General features: G+C 36.6%; 1 protein-coding gene across 3 annotated transcripts in view; it reads left to right on the forward strand.

Moving 5' to 3' along the window:
- CEP85L (centrosomal protein 85 like) overlaps nucleotides 1-16203 on the forward strand; it is a 185073-nt gene extending 168870 nt beyond the window's left edge. For all 3 annotated transcript variants that reach the window (XM_070449914.1, XM_020899700.2, XM_020899705.2), the window contains 2 exons: nucleotides 1476-1707; nucleotides 11652-16203. In XM_070449914.1, coding sequence (XP_070306015.1) covers nucleotides 1476-1707; nucleotides 11652-11815 — 396 coding nt within the window. In that variant the 3' untranslated portion in view covers nucleotides 11816-16203. The remainder of the gene's footprint in view (nucleotides 1-1475; nucleotides 1708-11651) is intronic.
- Nucleotides 16204-18272: the final 2069 nt, after the last annotated feature.

Raw genomic sequence — 18272 nt, forward strand, 5'->3', positions numbered from 1 at the left:
GCTGTCATCATGACATTTTCCTCTAAATACTTAGAAATACATCTCCAAAAATTAGGGACAGTGCCATTTCAGCATTGTCCCACCATATAAGAATAATAATTTTGGTATTATTGTTTGGTATTGATGTTTGGTATTACCTGTCTTAGAAAAATTTCCACCTTTCTTCCCCAAATATTAAAACCAGTATTCAATTCAGACTGTGTGTTGTGTTTCATTTTGCTTTTTAAACCTAAAGTTCTTTTCTTCTCCTTAACAAAATCAGGCCTTTTGTCTTATAGACTCAGATTTGTTATAACTGGATTTGTCTGATTGCTTCCTCATGGTGTCATTTATCTTGTTCTCTACCCCTGTATTTCTTGTAAGCTAGAAGTTAAAGCTAAGGATATTAGACTCATTGCAAACATTTTTTGGCATGAATACTTTGTAAGTATTTTTCACATCATCAAATTATATGTGTTTGCTTATCCCACTGCAAGTGTCACAAATACCAGTCTCACTGGATTGAGGTGGTGACAGACTGATTCTTTCCACTGTAACACTAGCCTCTGCAATCAGCAGATCTGTGGGGTTGATACTTAGGCAAGTGTGTGAATATCCAGTATGCCAGCACCCTTTCCCTTGATAGTTTTAACATCCACCAGTGATCATCATCTGAATCATTCGACAATTAAGAGAGTAATTTTTATATCATTCCTTTTACAGTTATTAGCTGGCATTCTTCTATAAAAAATTGTATTTTCCTCATCAACCCAGGCTATTTGACTTTTCTGAAATTTCCAGTACCACCTGGAAAGTTAGTCAAACTTACCTTTATTTAGTAATTTTCAGGATGAGGAATAAGTTGTGGTAATTTGGAGAAGGAGTGTAGCTTTTTCTGAGCATAATAAATCATGAGCTCATACTGATACTTCTAATTCAGATTTAACAATTGAAAGTTGTTTGGGCTTTTTTCTTCATCTTTGATTTTATACTTTTTATTTCTTTTCCTCTTAACACTGAAAAAATTGGTTCCTAGCAACACTGTAACATATATTATTTTTTCTCAATGTACAAAAAATAGTTTCAGATTAGGTAAATCACTGTTGCTGCTAACAATAAAACTACGGGATGAGGTTTCAATTTTCTTTGCAGTTCTTTCTATTCTGGGGATAAATCTCATAGCAAATTATATAACAACCATGGTACTTTTAATATGAGACCTTGGGAGACTCCCTAGAAACTGAGTCTGTTGGAATTTAGGTTTCGTCTCTCAGATTTACCCTCGGACATCAGATGGCATAGAGGAACCCTTTCCAGTATTCAAATTCTTTTTCTTTTTCTTACTGCATGTATGCAGTTAAATTTGGTTACTGTATGTGTAATATGACTTCACTGTTTTGTTTATAGACTTGGATGGGAGAATGTCAACCCTTATGGCTTTTGAGTACCTTCCTCTGTTCTGACAGCCTGATTTTTGTTTTCTTTATCCACTGCAGAACCAAAGACAAACAGAAGAGACCTGCTCTTTATTGGATCAGGGCCAGGAAGCAGAACAGTCCAGGCAGCAGACCGTCCTTTCCAAAAGGCCACTCTTTGATTTGAGTGTGATTGATCAGCTGTTCAAGGAAATGTCCTATTGTTTGCTTGACTTGAAGGCATTGTGTAGTATTCTTAATCAGCGTGCTCAGGGCAAGGAGCCTAATCTTTCTTTATTACTGGGAATCAGATGTAAGTGGCTAATGACTTGTCCTAACTGTATTGCCTAACAATTAGAAACATACCTCTTGAATTATAAACTTGTGTCTTTTCCCTATTTATTTTTATCTCCCTTCCTACTTCGATTTATAAATTTCTGAATCAGTCTGTGGCTCTGAATACCTGTTACTGCTTAATAGCTAAAACTTACCTCATTGTATTTATAAAAATGAGGAGGGTCATAGTTGATCTGGACTGCCACTCGGAAGAATAAAAACAAATCCACATACATGGATGAGTTAGGAGATGTTGCCTGTGCCGAATTCAGTACGTGACCAGAATAGTAGTTAAGTGTGATTTTCTGATTGCTTTTCTAAAAGTGATGATTCTCTTTGCTTTCATGTGGCGATCGTGTTAAATTAATGACCCATCCATCAGTCCGCTGGTAAAATATCTGAGAAGACACTTAGAAGCTTTCTGTGTATGTTCTGTGGCGGCTGTCTAATGTAGGTGCCAGTGCTGCCACGTGAGCCAGTTTCGTGCCCACAGGTCCGCTGTCCTTGTGACGCGCGCCTGCTGGCTGTGTCCATTTCCATGTGAACCCCACCCATTCTGCCTCAGTTCCTCCTGCCCTCTCACGGGGAGAGCTGCCTCAATACTGTCCTAGGGTCTGGTCCCTTCTCTGCTGCTGTCGCTGGAACACTCAACTTACATAAGGGCCCCAAATCGTCATAATATTGATATGTTGGTCTCTTTTTAATATAGAGGAAATGGACTTCAGTAAGGAGAAATGAGTGGAATAAGACCACAATGTTTCTATACCAACATGCTGTATTGAGTACTTGCTTAATAATATGATTGGGTGGAGACTAGTTTTATTTTCAGTTTCATCAAAGAGATTCTACAATCTTGTATCGTAATAGTTATTTTGGCAAACCAAATAATACTCCTGATCATGTAACTGTACTCAGAGATGTCAGCAGAAGCTTCTTTTCCATAATGTAAGAACACATATATGAATGTGAGTATATAGAAAGCACTTTGAAAGAAAGTTGAAGTATAGTTGATTTATAGGGTTGTGTGTTAGTTTCTGGTTTACAACAAAGAGATTCAGTTATACATATAAAATATATATTATTTTTCATTATAGGTTATTATAAGATATCAAATATAGTTCCTGTGTTATGCAGTAGGACCTTGTTGTATTTTGCATATAGTAGTTTGTTAATCCCATGAAAGAAAGTGAAAGTATTAGTCGCTCAGTTGTGTCCGACTCTTTGTGATCCCACGGACTGTAGCCTGCCAGGCTCCTCTGTCCATGGAATTCTCCAGGCAGGAATACTGAAGTGGGTAACCATTCTCTTCTCCAGGGGATCTTCCCAACCCAGGGATCAAACTTGAGCCTCCCGCGCGGCAGGCAGATTCTTTACCATCTGAACCACCAGGGAAGCCCATACTCCTCCTTTATCCCTCTCCTCTTTTCCTCTCTGGTAATGATGTTTGTCCCCTATGTCTGTGAGTCTGTTTCCGTTTTTTAGATAAATTCATTTGTGTTGTATTTTAGAATAAACATATAAATGATGCCATATAGTATTTGTCTTAATCGTTCTTACTTGGTATAGTATGATAATTTCTAGGTCCATCCTTGTTGCTGCAAGTGATGTTATTGTATTCTTTTCATGGCAGTTCTGTATTTAGTTTTTTGAGGTCCCTCCATACTGTCTTACATTGTGGTTGCACAGTTTATATTCCCACCAACAATGTAGGAGGGTTCCCCTTCCTCCACCCCCATTTATTGTTGGTGGTCTTTTTAGTGATGGCCATTCTGACTGGTGTGGGATGGTACCTCATTATAGTTTTGATTTGCATTTCTCTGATAATTAGCAACACTAAGCATATTTTCATGTGCCTGTCGACCATCTGTATGTCTTCTTTGGAGAATTATTTGTTTAGGTCTTCTGCCCATTTTTTTATTTGGTTGGTTTTTAAAACACTTTAATGTTTAAGTGTATTCAGTCACTCAATAAGTATTAATCAAATGCCTTCTATGGTCCAAGCACTGAAGTGCTGATAATGCACATAAATTGAACACAGTTCCTGCTCACACATTAACCATAATATTAGAGCATTGTGATAAGTACTATAATTGGAATGTGATCAGAGGACAGTGGAAGCACAGGGTTGGGGGGGGGGGGAACCAGTGAAATCTACCTGGGAGGGGCTGTGAAGCCTCCATGGGGGTGTTTGGCTTGAATCTCAAAGGAGTTTGACGGGTGATCATGGGGTGTTAGAAGTTAGCAGTCATCTCTTGGAGCAAGAAGTAAAAGCTTACACACAGAAGACTCATTTTCTCTACCATTATAGGGCTGGCCATCCTGTCAGTTATTTGTAACCTTCTACCTTTGCACTACTTATATAGCTTTTGTTAACTTTTTCAGTGATAGGATAAGAGAGCAGTCCTGACATGAGTAAAAAGGAGATTCAGCAATCTTGCCACCATGTATACTCCTTCCAGTCTATTAGGGTTTAACTCCAGAATCCTTACCTTATAGTCTGGCCTTGTGAAAATTTGACCAACCAGCTAATTTCTCAAAAACAACGGAGGTTTTTTTGATCCTTACCTCATCACCCCATCAACTGTTGATACTGTTCACCTCACCTGTGTTAAAGCTGTGCTTGCGTGGTTTCCATGACATCATTCTCTAGGTTCTGCTTCTACCTTTATGACTGCTCAGCCTCAATCTGTGAAATTCCCTACCACTTAAATACTGGCAGTCCTGCTGGAAACTTTTATTGTTGGTCTTTTGTTTTTGTTCACTTTTTCCAAGTAATCTTGTACATACCCACTTGGTTTCTGTTTTCCCTGTACCTTTGACCCATAAAAGTATTTATCTCTCACCCTGCCTAGACATTCATCCCCTTTGGCCTCCTGACTTTACTCACCTGTACGTTAGAACCAGCAGTTTCATAGGTATTGCAGACTCAATATGTCTGAATCAGAACCTACTTTTCTTCCCTCCCTAAACCTGTTCATCCTCTCAATGAGTAGAACCACTATCCAGCTATCAACCCACCCCAGATTTTATCCTCCACCCTCTCGTTTGCCCATCTGTATCCCATGCCTAATCCCTGGCCCCTTTCCAAGCTGACTGGTAATCAAACTTCATCATGTCTGTGCACCCCTTCCTACTTGTAACATTTATTCTGGCTGCCACATCTCCATTGTACTCTTGCCTTAATTCAAGCTTTAATAGTCCTTCATCTGGACTGGTTTCTCTGTCAACCATTGTGCCCCACCCCGCCATCCCTAATCCACCTTTTTAAAAAACTTTCTTTCTTAATTTATTTTTTATTAAATGATAATTGTTTTACAGAATTTTATTGTTTTCTAACAAACCTCAACATGAATCAACCATAGGTACACACATATCCCCTCCCTTTTAAACCTCCCTCCCATCTCCCTCTCCACCCTACCCCTCTAGATTGATACAGAGCCTCTGTTTGAGTTTTCTGAGTCATGCAGCAAATTCCCATGGCTATCTATTTTACACATGGTAATGTAAGTTTCCATGTTACTCTTTCCAGACATCTCACCCTCTCCTCCCCTCTCCCCATGTCCATAAGTCTATTCTCTATGTCTCTTTCTCCATTGCTGCCCTGCAAATAAATTCTTCAGTGCTATTTTTCTAGATTCTGTATATATGCATTAGAATATGATATTTATCTTTCTCTTTCTGACTCAGTTCACTTTGTATAATAGGTTCTAGGTTCATCCACCTCATCAAAACTGACTCAAATGTGTTCCTTTTTATGGCTGAGTAATATTCTATTGTGTATATATACCACAATTTCTTTATCCATTCGTCAGTTGACATCTAGGTTACTTCCATGTTCTACCTATTGTAAATAGTGCTGCAGTGAACAGTGGGATACATGTTTCTTTTTCAACCCTGACTTCCTCAAGGTATATACCTAGGAGTGGGATTGCTGGGTCATATGGTGGTTGTATTCCTAGTTTTTTAAGGAATTTCCATAACGTCTTCCATAGTGACTGTATCAGTTTACATTCCCACCAACCAGTGCAAGAGTATTCCCTTTTCTCCACACCCTTTCCAGCATTTATTGTGTGTAGACTTTTTGATGATAGCCATTCTGACCAGTGTGAGCTGATATCTCATTTTAGTTTTGATTTGCATTTCTCTAATAATGAGCCATGTTGAGCATCTTTTCATGTGTTTGTTAGCCATCTGAATGTCTTCTTTGGAGAAATGTCTATTTAGGTCTTTTTCCTACTTTTTGATTGGGTGGTTTGATTTTCTGACAGTGAGTTGTATGAGCTGCTTGTATATTTTGGAAATTAACCCTTTGTCAGATGTTTCATTTGCTATTATTATCTCCCATTCTGAGGGTTGTCTTTTCACCTCGCGTATAGTTTCCTTTGCTGTGCAAAAGCTTTTAAGTTTAAGCAGGTCCCACTTGTTTACTTTTGTTTTTATTTCTATTACTCTAGGAGGTGGGTCATAGAGGATCTTGCTTGATTTATGTCATTGAGTGTTCTGCCTATGTTTTCCTCTAAGAGTTTTATAATTTCTGGTTTTACATTTATGTCTTTAATCCATTTTGAGTTTATCTTTGTGTATGGTGTTAGGAAGTGTTCTAATTTCATTCTTTGACTGTGTAGCTGTCCAGTTTTCCCAGCACCATTTATTGAAGAGGCTGTCTTTGTTCCATTGTATATTCTTGCCTCCTTTGTCAAAAATAAGGTACCCATAGGTGTATGGATTTATTTCTGAGCTTTCTTTTTCCATTGCTCTATATTTCTGTTTTTGTACCAGTACCATACTGTCTTGATGACTGTAACTTTGTAGTATAATCTGAAGTCAGGAAGCTTGATTTTTCCAGTTCCATTCTTCTTTCTCGAGACTGCTTTGGCTATCTGGGTCTTTTGTGTTTCTATATGAATTGTGAAATTTTTTGTTCTAGTTCTGTGAAAAGTGCCATTGGTAATTTGATAGGGATTGCATTGAATCTGTAGATTGCATTTGGTAGTATAGTCATTTTCACAATATTGATTCTTCCTACCCAGGAACATGGAATATCTCTTTATCTGTTTATGTCATCTTTGATTTCTTTCACTAGTGTCTTATAATTTTCTATGTACAGTTCTTTTGTCCCCTTAGGTAAGTTTATTCCTGGATGTTTAATTCTCTTTGTTGCAATGGTGAATGGGATTGATTCCTTCATTTCTCTTTCTGATTTTTCATTGTTAGTATATAGAAATGCAAGTGATTTCTGTGTATTGATTTTGTATCCTGCAACTTTGCTAAATTCACTGATTTGCGCTAGTAATTTTCTGATACTATCTTTAGGGTTTTCTGTGTACAGTATCATGTCTGCAAACAGTGAGAGCTTTACTTCTTTTCCAATCTGGATTCCTTTTATTTCTTTTTTTTCCTCTGATTGCTGTAGCTAGGACTTCCAGAACTGTGTTGAATAGTAGTGGTGAAAGTGGACACCCTTGTCTTGTTCCTGATCTTAGGGGAATGCTTTCAGTTTTTCACCATTGAGAATGATGTTTGCTGTGGGCTTATTATATATGGCCTTTACTATGTTGAGGTAGTTTCCTTTTGTGCACATTTTTTGAAGAGTTTTAATCATAAATGGGTGCTGAACTTTGTTAAAGGCTTTTTTCTTCATCTATTGAGATGATCATATGGTTTTTATCTTTCAATTTGTTAATATGGTGTATCACATTGAAGAACCCTTGCATTCCTGGAATAAACCCAGCTTGATCATGGTGTATGAGCTTTTTTTTGATGTGTTGCTGAATTCTGTTTTTTTTACATCTGATTTTTACATCTATGTTCATCAGTGATATTGGCCTGTAGTTTTCTTTTTTGTTTTGTCTTTGTTTGGTTTTGGTATCAGGGTGATGGTGGCCCCGTAGAAAGAGTTTGGAAGTGTTCCTTGCTCTGCAATTTTACGAGAGTTTTAGGATAGGCATTACCTCTTCTCTAAATGTTTGATAGAATTCTCCTGTGAAGCCATCTGATCCTGGGCTTTTGTTTTTTAGGAGATTTTCATTCACAGCTTCAGTTTCAGTGGTTGTAATTGGGTTGTTCATAATTTCTATTTCTTCCTGGTTCAGTCTTTTTTTCTTGATGAGTCTGGCTAAAGGCTTGTCAATTTTGTTTATCTTCTCACAGAACCAGCTTTTAATTTTATTAGTCTTAACTATTGTTTCTTTCATTTCTTTTTCATTTATTTATGCTTGGATCTTTATGATTTCTTCTACTAATTTGGGGGGTTTTTTTGTTCTTTTTTTTCCAGTTGTTTTAGGTGTAAAGTTAGGTTGTCTATTTGATGTTTTCTTTTCTTGTTCCTTGAGGTAGGATAGTATTGCTATAAACTTCGCTCTTAGAACTGCTTTTGCTGCATCCCATAGGTTTTGAGTTGTCATGTTTTCATTGTCATTTGTTTCTAGAAATGTTTTGATTTCCCTTTTGATTTCTTCAGTAACCCGTTGGTTTAGAAACACATTGTTTAATCTCCATGTGTTTGTCTTTCTTACAGTGTTTTTTTCTTGTAATTGATATCTAGTCTCATAGTGTTGTGGTTAGAGAAGATGCTTGATACAATTTCAGTTTTCCTTAATTTACGAAGGTTTGATTTATGACTCAAGATGTGGTCTATCCTGGCGAATGTTTGATGTGCACTTGAGAAGAAAGTGTATTCTTCTGCATTTGGATTGAATGTCCTGAAGATATCAATGAGATCCATCTCATCTAATGTATCATTTAAGACTTGTGCTTCCAAAAAAAAAAAAAAAAGACTTGTGCTTCCTTATTAATTTTCTGTTTTGATGATCTGTCCATTGGTGTGAGTGGGGTGTTAAAGTCTCCTACTGTTAGTGTGTTACTGTCAGTTTTTCCTTTTATGTCTGTTAGTGTTTGTCTTATGTTTTGAGTTGCTCCTATGTTGGGTGCATAGATATTTACAATTGTTATGTCTTCCTCTTGGATTGATCCCTTGATCATTATGTAGTGTCTTTCCTTATCTCTTGTAACCTTCTTTATTGTAAAATCTATTTTGTCTGATATGAGGATTGCTACTTCAGCTTTTTTTTTGCTTCCCATTTGCATGGAATATATTTTTCCATCCTCTCACTTTCAATCTAGATGTCTTTAGGTCTGAAGTAGGTTTGTTGTAGACAGCGTATATATGGGTCTTGTTTTTGTATCTATTCAGCCAGTCTATGTCTTTTGGTTGCAGCATTTAATCCATTTACATTTAAAGTAATTATTGATATATATGTTCCTATTGCCATTTTCTTAATTGTTTGGGGTTGATTTTATAAATCTTTTTTCTTCTCTTGTATTTCTTGACTATGTAAGTCCTTTTAACTTTTGTTGTAAAGCTGGTTTGGTGGCACTGAATTCTCTTAACTTTTGCTTCTCTGAAAAGCTTGTTATTTGTCCATCAGTTTTGAATGAGATCATTGCCAGGTACTGTAATCTTGGCTGTAGATTTTTCCCTTTCAGTACTTTAAATGTATCTGCCATTCCCTTCTGGCCTGCGGAATTTCTGGTGAAACATCAGCTGTTAAGTGTATGGGGTTTCCCTTGTATGTTACTTGTTGCTTCTCCCTTGCTGCTTTTAATATTCTTTCTTTGTTAGTTTGATTAGTATGTGTCTTGGCATGTTTCTTCTTGGGTTTATCCTGTATGGGACTCTTTGTGCCCCTTGAACTTGATTGACTATTTTCTTTTCCATGTTGGGGAAATTTTCAAGTATAATCTCTTCAAAAATGTTCTTATACCCTTTCTTATTCTCTTCTTCTTGATCCCTATAATTTAAATGTTGGCGCTTTTGATATTGTCCCAGAGATCTCTGAGACTGTCTTCAATTCTTTTCATTCTTTCTATTTTATTCTGCTCTTTAGATGTTATTTCCACCGTTTTATCTTCCAGCTCACTGATTCGTTCTTCTGCTTCAGATACTCTGCTATTGATTCCTTCTAGAGTATTTTTAATTTTAGTAATTGTGTTGTTTTTCTCTGTGTGTTTATTCTTTAATTCTTCTAGGTCTTTGTTAATTGATTCTTGTTGCATTTTCTCCATTTTGTTTTCAAGGTTTTTGATCATCTTTATATCATTATTCTGAATTCTTTTTCAGGTAGTTTGCCTATTTCCTCTTCATTTATTTGGACTTCTGTGTTTCTAGTTTGTTTCTTCATTTGTGTAGTATTTCTCTGCCTTTTCATTTTTTTTTTAACTTACTGTGTTTGAGGTCTCCTTTTCCCAGGCTTCAAGGTTGAATTCTTTCTTTCTTTTGCTTTCTGCCCTCCTAAGATTGGTCCAGTGGTTAGTGTAAGCTTCTATAGGGTGATATTTGTGTGAATTTTTGTTTGTTTGTTTTTCCTCTGATGGGCAAGGCTGAGTGAGGTGGTCATCCTGTTTGCTGATGATGGGGTTTGTATTTTTGTTTAGTTTGTTGTTTAGATGAGGTGTCTGCACAGGGTGCTACTGGTGGTTGGGTGATGCGGGGTCTTGTATTCAAGTGGTTTCCCTTGTGTGAGTTCTATTTGATACTCCCAGGGTTAGTCCTCTGGCCGCCTAGGGTCTTGGAGTCAGTGCTCCCATTCCAGAGGCTCAGGGCTTGATCTCCTTAGAAGCATCTTTCTCCTCTTTGGGCTTGGTCACCTTTCCACTCGTAGATCCCAGCTTGCTTGACAAGGTTGGGCCAGGAGACAGAAGTCCTCGCCAGGCGGGCCGGACTTGGGAGAGTGCTTAGGGTGGCACGTCGCAGCCACGAGCTCCCCTTGGTGTGGCTCCGGTCGGAATCTGCTGTTGCCCAGCGCTGCCGCTGCTGCCTTCTCTCCCTCCCCGCTCCCTCCCTACACCCACTCCTCCTAGGAGCTTGCCTGCTCCCTTGCTCACCGTCTGCTTCCAGAGAACTCTCAGGTTCCAGAGAGCCCCCTAATCCATCTTTTATGTTGCTGGCAGAGCCATCATTTAGCCCGTAGTTCAGAGTTCCTCAGACACCCCTTAGAATAGACATAAAGGTAGTTCCCACCTGCCTCTCTAGTCTCATTTCTTGACACTCCTCTGTCCCATAATTTATGCTCTACCATTTTAGAGCTGGTTACTGATTTTCTTAATTTTTCTCAATTTATATCAGACTGTTTTGTTTTCTGTTTCTGTATACCTGTGTTCGTTCTGCATCCTTGGCCTCTTCAGAGAACCTGTTCCCTCTCCATCTTATTCTCTTCCTTATGTGGCTGTAGCCTTTGTGTAGTGGGAGGTTACCTATGACACCTGACTGAATTTGCTTGTTTATGAAATGTACATAAATCATTAAGAATAAGCCACCAGGTGCATTATTTTGCTGACCTCAGCATGCAGTTCAGTGTCCAGATCATGGATCATGAACAATAAAACAGTTAAATTAACCTTTGTTAAAATAATATTTTATATGATTTTGAACTCAGCCCTTACCCTCAGTGATTTAGCCATTGGGCACTTGCCTCTCAGCCTGACTCAATTGTTTGGAATTCAAATGTTTGGAATCCCAGCATACACACACACACACACACACACACACACTCAATTCTTAATACTTTTCAGTCTGTAAAAATATAATATAGTGCCCCTTACCACCCAAAAGATTTTCAGATTTTTGTCTCTAGTTGGGTTTGAAGAGAGTTGTTAACATGTTCCTTTTTACTCTGGGAATATTGTCATCCAATAAATCTGTTGAATTTGTGTGTATCACTGTATGAATTTATGCATTTTCACTATCAAAATTTTAAAAGGACCAAGTAGATAAGATCCGTTTACTGTAATGCAAAATTTAAACCTGAGTTTGACCTGTATTGAGTGTACAGCATTATATTTCCAATGATAATTAGGCTGAACATCCTAAAATGCCTTTGTTGCCAAAAAAAGTGAAATTTTCTCCATGTTCTGTATCCACAGCAATGAACTGTTCAGCTGAGGAAACTGAGAATGACCACAGCCCAGAAACACTCACTAAAAAGCTGTCAGATGTATGCCAGTTACGGAGGGACATAGATGAATTGCGGACCACAATATCAGACCGCTATGCTCAGGACATGGGAGACAACTGTGTCACCCAGTGACCAGTGTCAGTCCCACGGCAATAACGACCCGCTGCGAAGTGCTGCTGTGTGAAGTTCTTCATGTTTCTTTTCAGGAGCCATGATAGAAAGTTGCAAGTGACATGTGTCTTGCTGCATAGGTTTTTTTCTGTGGATTTGTTCTGTTGCAGAAGAATTGGGATGTGAGAAAGTTTCGAAGGGGCTTCTCTAATCAGGAAAAAAAAATTAAATTGCCATTTGAAAAATATGATAAAATGTATAAGAAAAAAAAATCTGTATTCTCAAACTACTGATTGTAGGACCAAGCTGTGAAGAGTGCCCTTCAGATAAAGGGATAAGATTTCTTTTAATCACATAATTGTGTGTGTGTGTGTGTGTGTGTGTGTGTGCATGTGTACTTATTTACAAAATTATAAGGATTTCTAAGATCAAAGCAAAGCTTCTGAGAAAGGCACACACTATATTCTTGTGCTTCTTTTTTTTTTTTTTCATGGAGAAGCTTGTGTTGTACTTGGGGTTTTCAAGGGTTGGCTTAGCAAGAGTTCCCACACCAGGCAAGTGTTGTAACAGCACTACAACAGTAAAGCCTTTTGTGTTTTGAATGATCACTGTGCTGAGATGGTGAGGTTGTGGGATTGGGTTGATTTTCGTACTGTAGATAGGTCAGCTATTTTTCCAGAGTGATTGTGAATCGTCTAAGAGTTGTGAAATACCAATGTGATGGTTATTCCCATTAGCATTGTAATTTACATATTACAAGGTGATTTAACATAATCTGAACTAACTTTAACATGTCCCTTACTATTTACAATTTTTATTTATAGATTATATGTATATATCAGTGTAAACAAAGCCATATATAATTAATGCAAACCTAAGGCCTCAGATCATTATTGTAAAATGAACAAAATAACTCTGGAACAATAACTTATTTATCCAAATCTCAAATGTTTACATTTTTAACAGTTTTGTATCTGTTTTAAAGTTGAAACCACTTTAAGAAAAAATCAGCCTGTATTCTTTATATCTGAATTATCACTAGCATAAACAAAGTCTAAACCTAAGTGATACAGAAATTCTTCTTAATAGGTAAAGTACATTAAAAACAGGGTTCTTCATAGAATATAAACTTGCCCACATTAGTTGTTCTTCTGGGGTATAGGATATCACTATGAAATGCAACTGATATTTTTTAGTAGATATGCAGTCATTTAAACTTCCAAATGAGTATTTCCCTATTTTAGTTATATCTTGGAAGGAGTATGTATTTTATTACCTTCAGAGCATTTAGTACATTCTTTTGAATGTACTTAGTTGTGGCAATCATTGTCCTTTACACATTGGTTTTAATTTATCTCTTGATACAGCCCCAAGTCTCATTTAGGTCAAGACAAATAATAGGTAGAAGGAACAAGGGATGTTAATCAAGCTGGAGAATATTGTTTGGGGCAAGAGCAGATCACATGTCTGTTTTCTTGCCAGACTTATATTAATGGTATAAAGGCTGCTCCTAGAAAAATATGCTTCTGAGTAATTTCAGCAGTGAAAACATATTTGGGATAGACCTTCAAAGAAACTACCCAGGAAGACATTCAGCTCAGAATTTGACTTATATGCAGTTCTCAATAGTTATTCAATAGTTAGATTTCAGCAATCAGTTATAATACACTGTAAGGACATCAGCCTTCCCTTCTGTCCAGTGCCTGAGTCCTCCCTGCCATTTTATGTCTTAGGATCTGGACACTAAGAAATCAGTGCATTGTAGGGATTCTGCTTCCCACAGTCCTTAAGCTGAAAAGGAGGGACTTGGTCACTAGCAAGAATTTGGCTTTCTAAGATGTTCATCTGTTTTTTAATGTTGGTGGTTTGAAGACAATCAAGGAGTAGTATATTTGTACCAAAAATCTGATACAAAGAATTCTGCCTTGTAAAAATTAGTATCTGTAAAAATGGTCCTTTATAGTAAAGTAGATAATTAGCATCTAAAATAGATAATCCACAAGTATAGCACACATTTTTACATTCTCTTTGAATAGAATCCCCTCCCCCCACCCTCAACCTCCACAATTTTGAAAGTAAAGGTACCCTAAAATGATAGTGATAATGGGCAAATAATCACTGATTTGGATTACTAGGTTCTTACTAAAATGTATATGTTTGGGAGTTTTATGGTTATTAGTGTTGTTTAAGCAAACTTTTGGTCATTTGTTTTGACCTCTGTAGATACTTTGTTTTCCGCCTTTATTGTGATAAAATAATTTATATTTTTAAAAAATAAGTTAGTTTTCTAAAACTCAAAAAATTTGACTTTAATTCACATATCTTTGGGTAAAAAATTTTAACCTAACAGGAAATTAACTAACTATTGCTGATATATTTCAGTTTCTAAAATGTATCCTCTCCATGAAAAGGAGAATTAAGATGTAATAATTTAAGTATAGCCTTGAATTACAGACTGTTAATCTCTTGGAGTCTGGGTTTTGTAAAGGGGCCTAGATAATAAGCAGACAGCCTTGGAGGGAATTTTGAGTGGAGTAAAGGTATTAGTAGTCTAATATGTCAGTATTTAATTTTGATTTTTCAGAAAATTCCCCTCTCCAAGACAACCTTTTATGTTAGACTAGTAAGAATAATGATATCTCTTTAAAAACAAAGATTACTGTTAGACTAGGTAAGGTGGACAAGTAGAAACTCTATAGAGTCATGTCCTAGTTTGAAGTAGGATATTCTTAGGAGTTATTACAGTGATTATCTGTCTGAGGTGAAAATTAACCTAAGTTTTAAAGTAAATCTATTTGAAATTTGCTTAAATATTGACTTAGGTAAGCCATGCCTGAGTTTGTTTCTTTTTTTTTTTTTTAATAAGTATGGCCCCTTTTTGTGTTTGAAATAGGAGTCAGTATTTAATGTTAACCATATTTTATTTTAGTGACATTTGTTTTAGTCATGACACTTTATTAAGCTGAATTAGACTTCTTTCAGTAGCTCGTTAGAGACAATCTCAAGGGCTGGAAAGTGTTGCTAAAATGAATATTGTACATTTCCACAATAATGTACAATAATGAATGACTAATAAGATTATAAATTTTGCCATAGTTCAAGACTTATTAATAGGATTATCTTAGATGGCATTTTTAAAGGAACTACTTTATTAGGAGAATGTTCTTTCAATATCAGTAATAGTTCATTGAATAATATAGTAGCTGAGAACTTGGACTATATTTTTACATCACATAGTTCAGCTCAGACACATCTTTGGATTTTGGCATTCACTTATGCAGCTTTGTATCACTGTAGATACGTAATTATAGAAATAAGCAATTCTCATAACCATGCTTAACTCAGACAATGTCATTTGAAACTGCCAGTAGCTAGAGGTCTCAGAGCCAAAGTTAATTCATTTTGTTTCCATTCTTGACAGTTTTTTTTCCCCAGTGTTCACAAAACATAAAATTCCAGTGTTCACAAAACATAAAATTTCTAGCTTCACCCCAAAATGTCATGCTGGAAATTGCTGTATAATAATAACCTGCATTTAATCTCGAAGAGGGAAAAGTTTTGGATATTTGGATTTTTATCTTATTTAAAAGAAGCATTGAGTATATTAAGAATGTAGTTTCAAATCAGTGTCATTAACAGCACTGTCGCAACTGCATAGGTGAAGAACCTTTTGTGCCTTTTTGCCTGCAGTAAGCATTCATTTCTATTTACATGAGCTGTAAGAATGTTGATGATTATTGCACCTTGTTCTTCTGTAAATAGACTTGATTAAGGATTTTTGTTTAAAGCAAGGAGCAGTTTTTCGTTACTAGGTAGATACCTTAATAAACATAAAGGGAGTTATCAGATAATATGTCTTTGGAGTCCAACCTTTTCCCTGTTTAGTGAGCAGGAAACTCCTTTGGAATGTATTCATTTGTGTGTATGTGTGTGTATATGTATGTGTAAATAGTTATTTAAATGCATAAACATAAATTCAGCATCACGTTGGTGTGATGACAAGAAGTAGTAAGGTGCTAGGTGGCTACATTAAAAGCACAGCAGAGTATATCATCAGTCACTATGACTGGTGGTTTTTATAAACTAGGTTCAGTTTTTGAACCACCCAGAATACCTCATGTGTAAATACAATAGTCATGACTTAATTGAAATATAGTTATTGTAAAAAGAATGTGAAGCCACTGGTTGGCTTATGCCTTCTGATTATTATCCTTGCCTCTTTTTTTGTAAAGGGGTTGTTTTTTGTTTTTGTTTTTTAATAGGGTTTACAGCTAGAATTTTGAATGCCAAAGTTCTATTTATTAAATTTAAAAAGTTTTCAATGTTAATGGCTAAGTATTTTTCCACTGGACTATTGTTTGTTGATGTTGGGATTTGTATTAACAGAGAAATAAATTTTTTATAAAAGATTTATGTCTACCAAGTGCCTAATGTTGATATAAAAATGTATTTGAAATTTCAGACTCTGAATTCTCAATGACAAGAATATGCTGGCTTGACTCTTTCAAAGTTTCCTTTATGCAAGAAAAAAATCTTACTAGAACAGGGGCACTTCTGCCTTATATGTCTGTCTGAGTTTCTTTTCAGTCATTGAAAAACGTTTTGTCAGGGCTTTTCCTTGAAGGGCACTGAGATTTTCTGAAGGCATAAATACAAGGGCATGGCTCTGCATTTCAGCTCATAGAACTGTATCTCTACTTTGAATTTCTAAAACTCTTATTTGAATCAAGAGTCTTCTCTCTACTTTTCCAACAGACAAAATCAGATTTCAGTTTTTATATTGCTGAAAGATTGGCAAGGTAAATCTTTTTTATTTCCTCCCTTCTAATCAGAGATTAAAACCTTACTGAAACATACACAAATAAGACCTTGTTAAAAAATTGCTCTGCAGAGGCCTCAACATCTCAGATTGATGGCTCCCTGGGTCCTTGTTCTAAGTCCTATGTGCCTTAATGTTGCCTGCTGGTTAACATTTGGATTAGTAGTGTCTGTTTCTAGTCCAGTGAACTTGGCATTGCTGTCAAAAGTTTTTAATGAGGCATCTAATCCAGTTAACAGGAAAAAGAAGCATGCATTATGACCCCATAGGTTATAAGCAAATGACGTGGAAGTAAAAACAGAATAGATAGAGTCCTTGAGTATTTCCAAGGTTATTAATGAAGAGTCTTCTGCTTTATAAGAAAACATAGAAGAAAACATTTTGATCTGCTTTTAAAAATAAAGTTTCGATGGAGTCAGCAAAGGCTTTTGATGGGGTTCATCCCAGTGATTTTGCCAGTACTTTGAGCTTCCTTTTTAGGTCAGTTTCCCAACCAGCCAGTCTTTCTGTGTAGATATACAGAGGACTCAGTTTAAAAGAGGAGTAAATATGCTCTTAGTGTTGGTGTAAATGATGGCATGTGGATCCAGCAGAGCAAATCGTTTACAAATAGATAGCACTCTAACACCATGTCAGTTAAGATGGTCTCCTTGGTTTAGTGGAGATTCCCATTTGAGGACTGAAATTGTGACAAAGGTTTCTTCAAATAAAACTGCTCTCCCTGATAAATTCAGTGTGATCACAAAAAGAAAAAACAACTTCCCATTTCAGCCACCTGTTTTTACTTTAACACAGTCTCACTTCACCATCTCCATAGATGCCTTTATAATAGAAGTTTTAATGAAACATATGCCTACCCTACCCTGTGACCTGGAAATTCCAGTCTAGATGTTTACTTGAGATAAATACAAACATGCATCTAAAAAGAGACTTGTAAGTGAATGTTCACAGTGATTTTATCCATAATAATAAAAAACTGGAAATAGCCCAAGATCTGTCAGTAAGAGTTCTTTACCTAGAGTTGACAAACAGCATTCTTTCATAACCTCAGGTTTTGATTGATTATCGAAAATATGTTAATACTTTGGGGGAGATGGAGTAACATTTCATAGACAGCAGTGTGATGGTGTATCACTTCCTTTGTGTTATACCAGAGGCACTTTTGTTTCTCTTCCCTCTGGGGTGAGCATTGTCCTTTGTGGTGCCCCCACCTGTGTTCCATGAGTCCACACTTGCTGTGAAGCTCTTGGTTTCACCCTTCTTGAGACAAATCTTTTATGCCGTTGTTTCTGAACAGCATGAAGAGCTCATCAGAATTTGAACTCTTTGAGAGCAGGCATGTTGTCTTATTAGACTTTGCATATAATAAGCCTGTAGGACATACTAATCTCCAGAGACGTGCAAATACCTGTTGTTAGCCCCAGGAAGGAAGAATGATTTCAAAGGGGAAAGAAGTGGTTTTTATAGCATAGGTCATCCTTGGAGGCTGTGGTGCTTTTAATGGGACATGTAAAGTGATAGTAAACCCTACTTAGACAAGTTCCATTTTCCTCCATCCCTTGGACCTTTTGCTAATCTCTCTTATGACTGTCCTCTTTCTGCCCTTCTGTGGGTTCAGGCTACAGAATTGGACACAGTTGTTTCCTAGCCCCAGTGTTC

Source organism: Odocoileus virginianus, chromosome 19, assembly GCF_023699985.2.
Source record: "Odocoileus virginianus isolate 20LAN1187 ecotype Illinois chromosome 19, Ovbor_1.2, whole genome shotgun sequence".
Classification (NCBI taxonomy): Eukaryota; Metazoa; Chordata; class Mammalia; order Artiodactyla; family Cervidae; genus Odocoileus; species Odocoileus virginianus.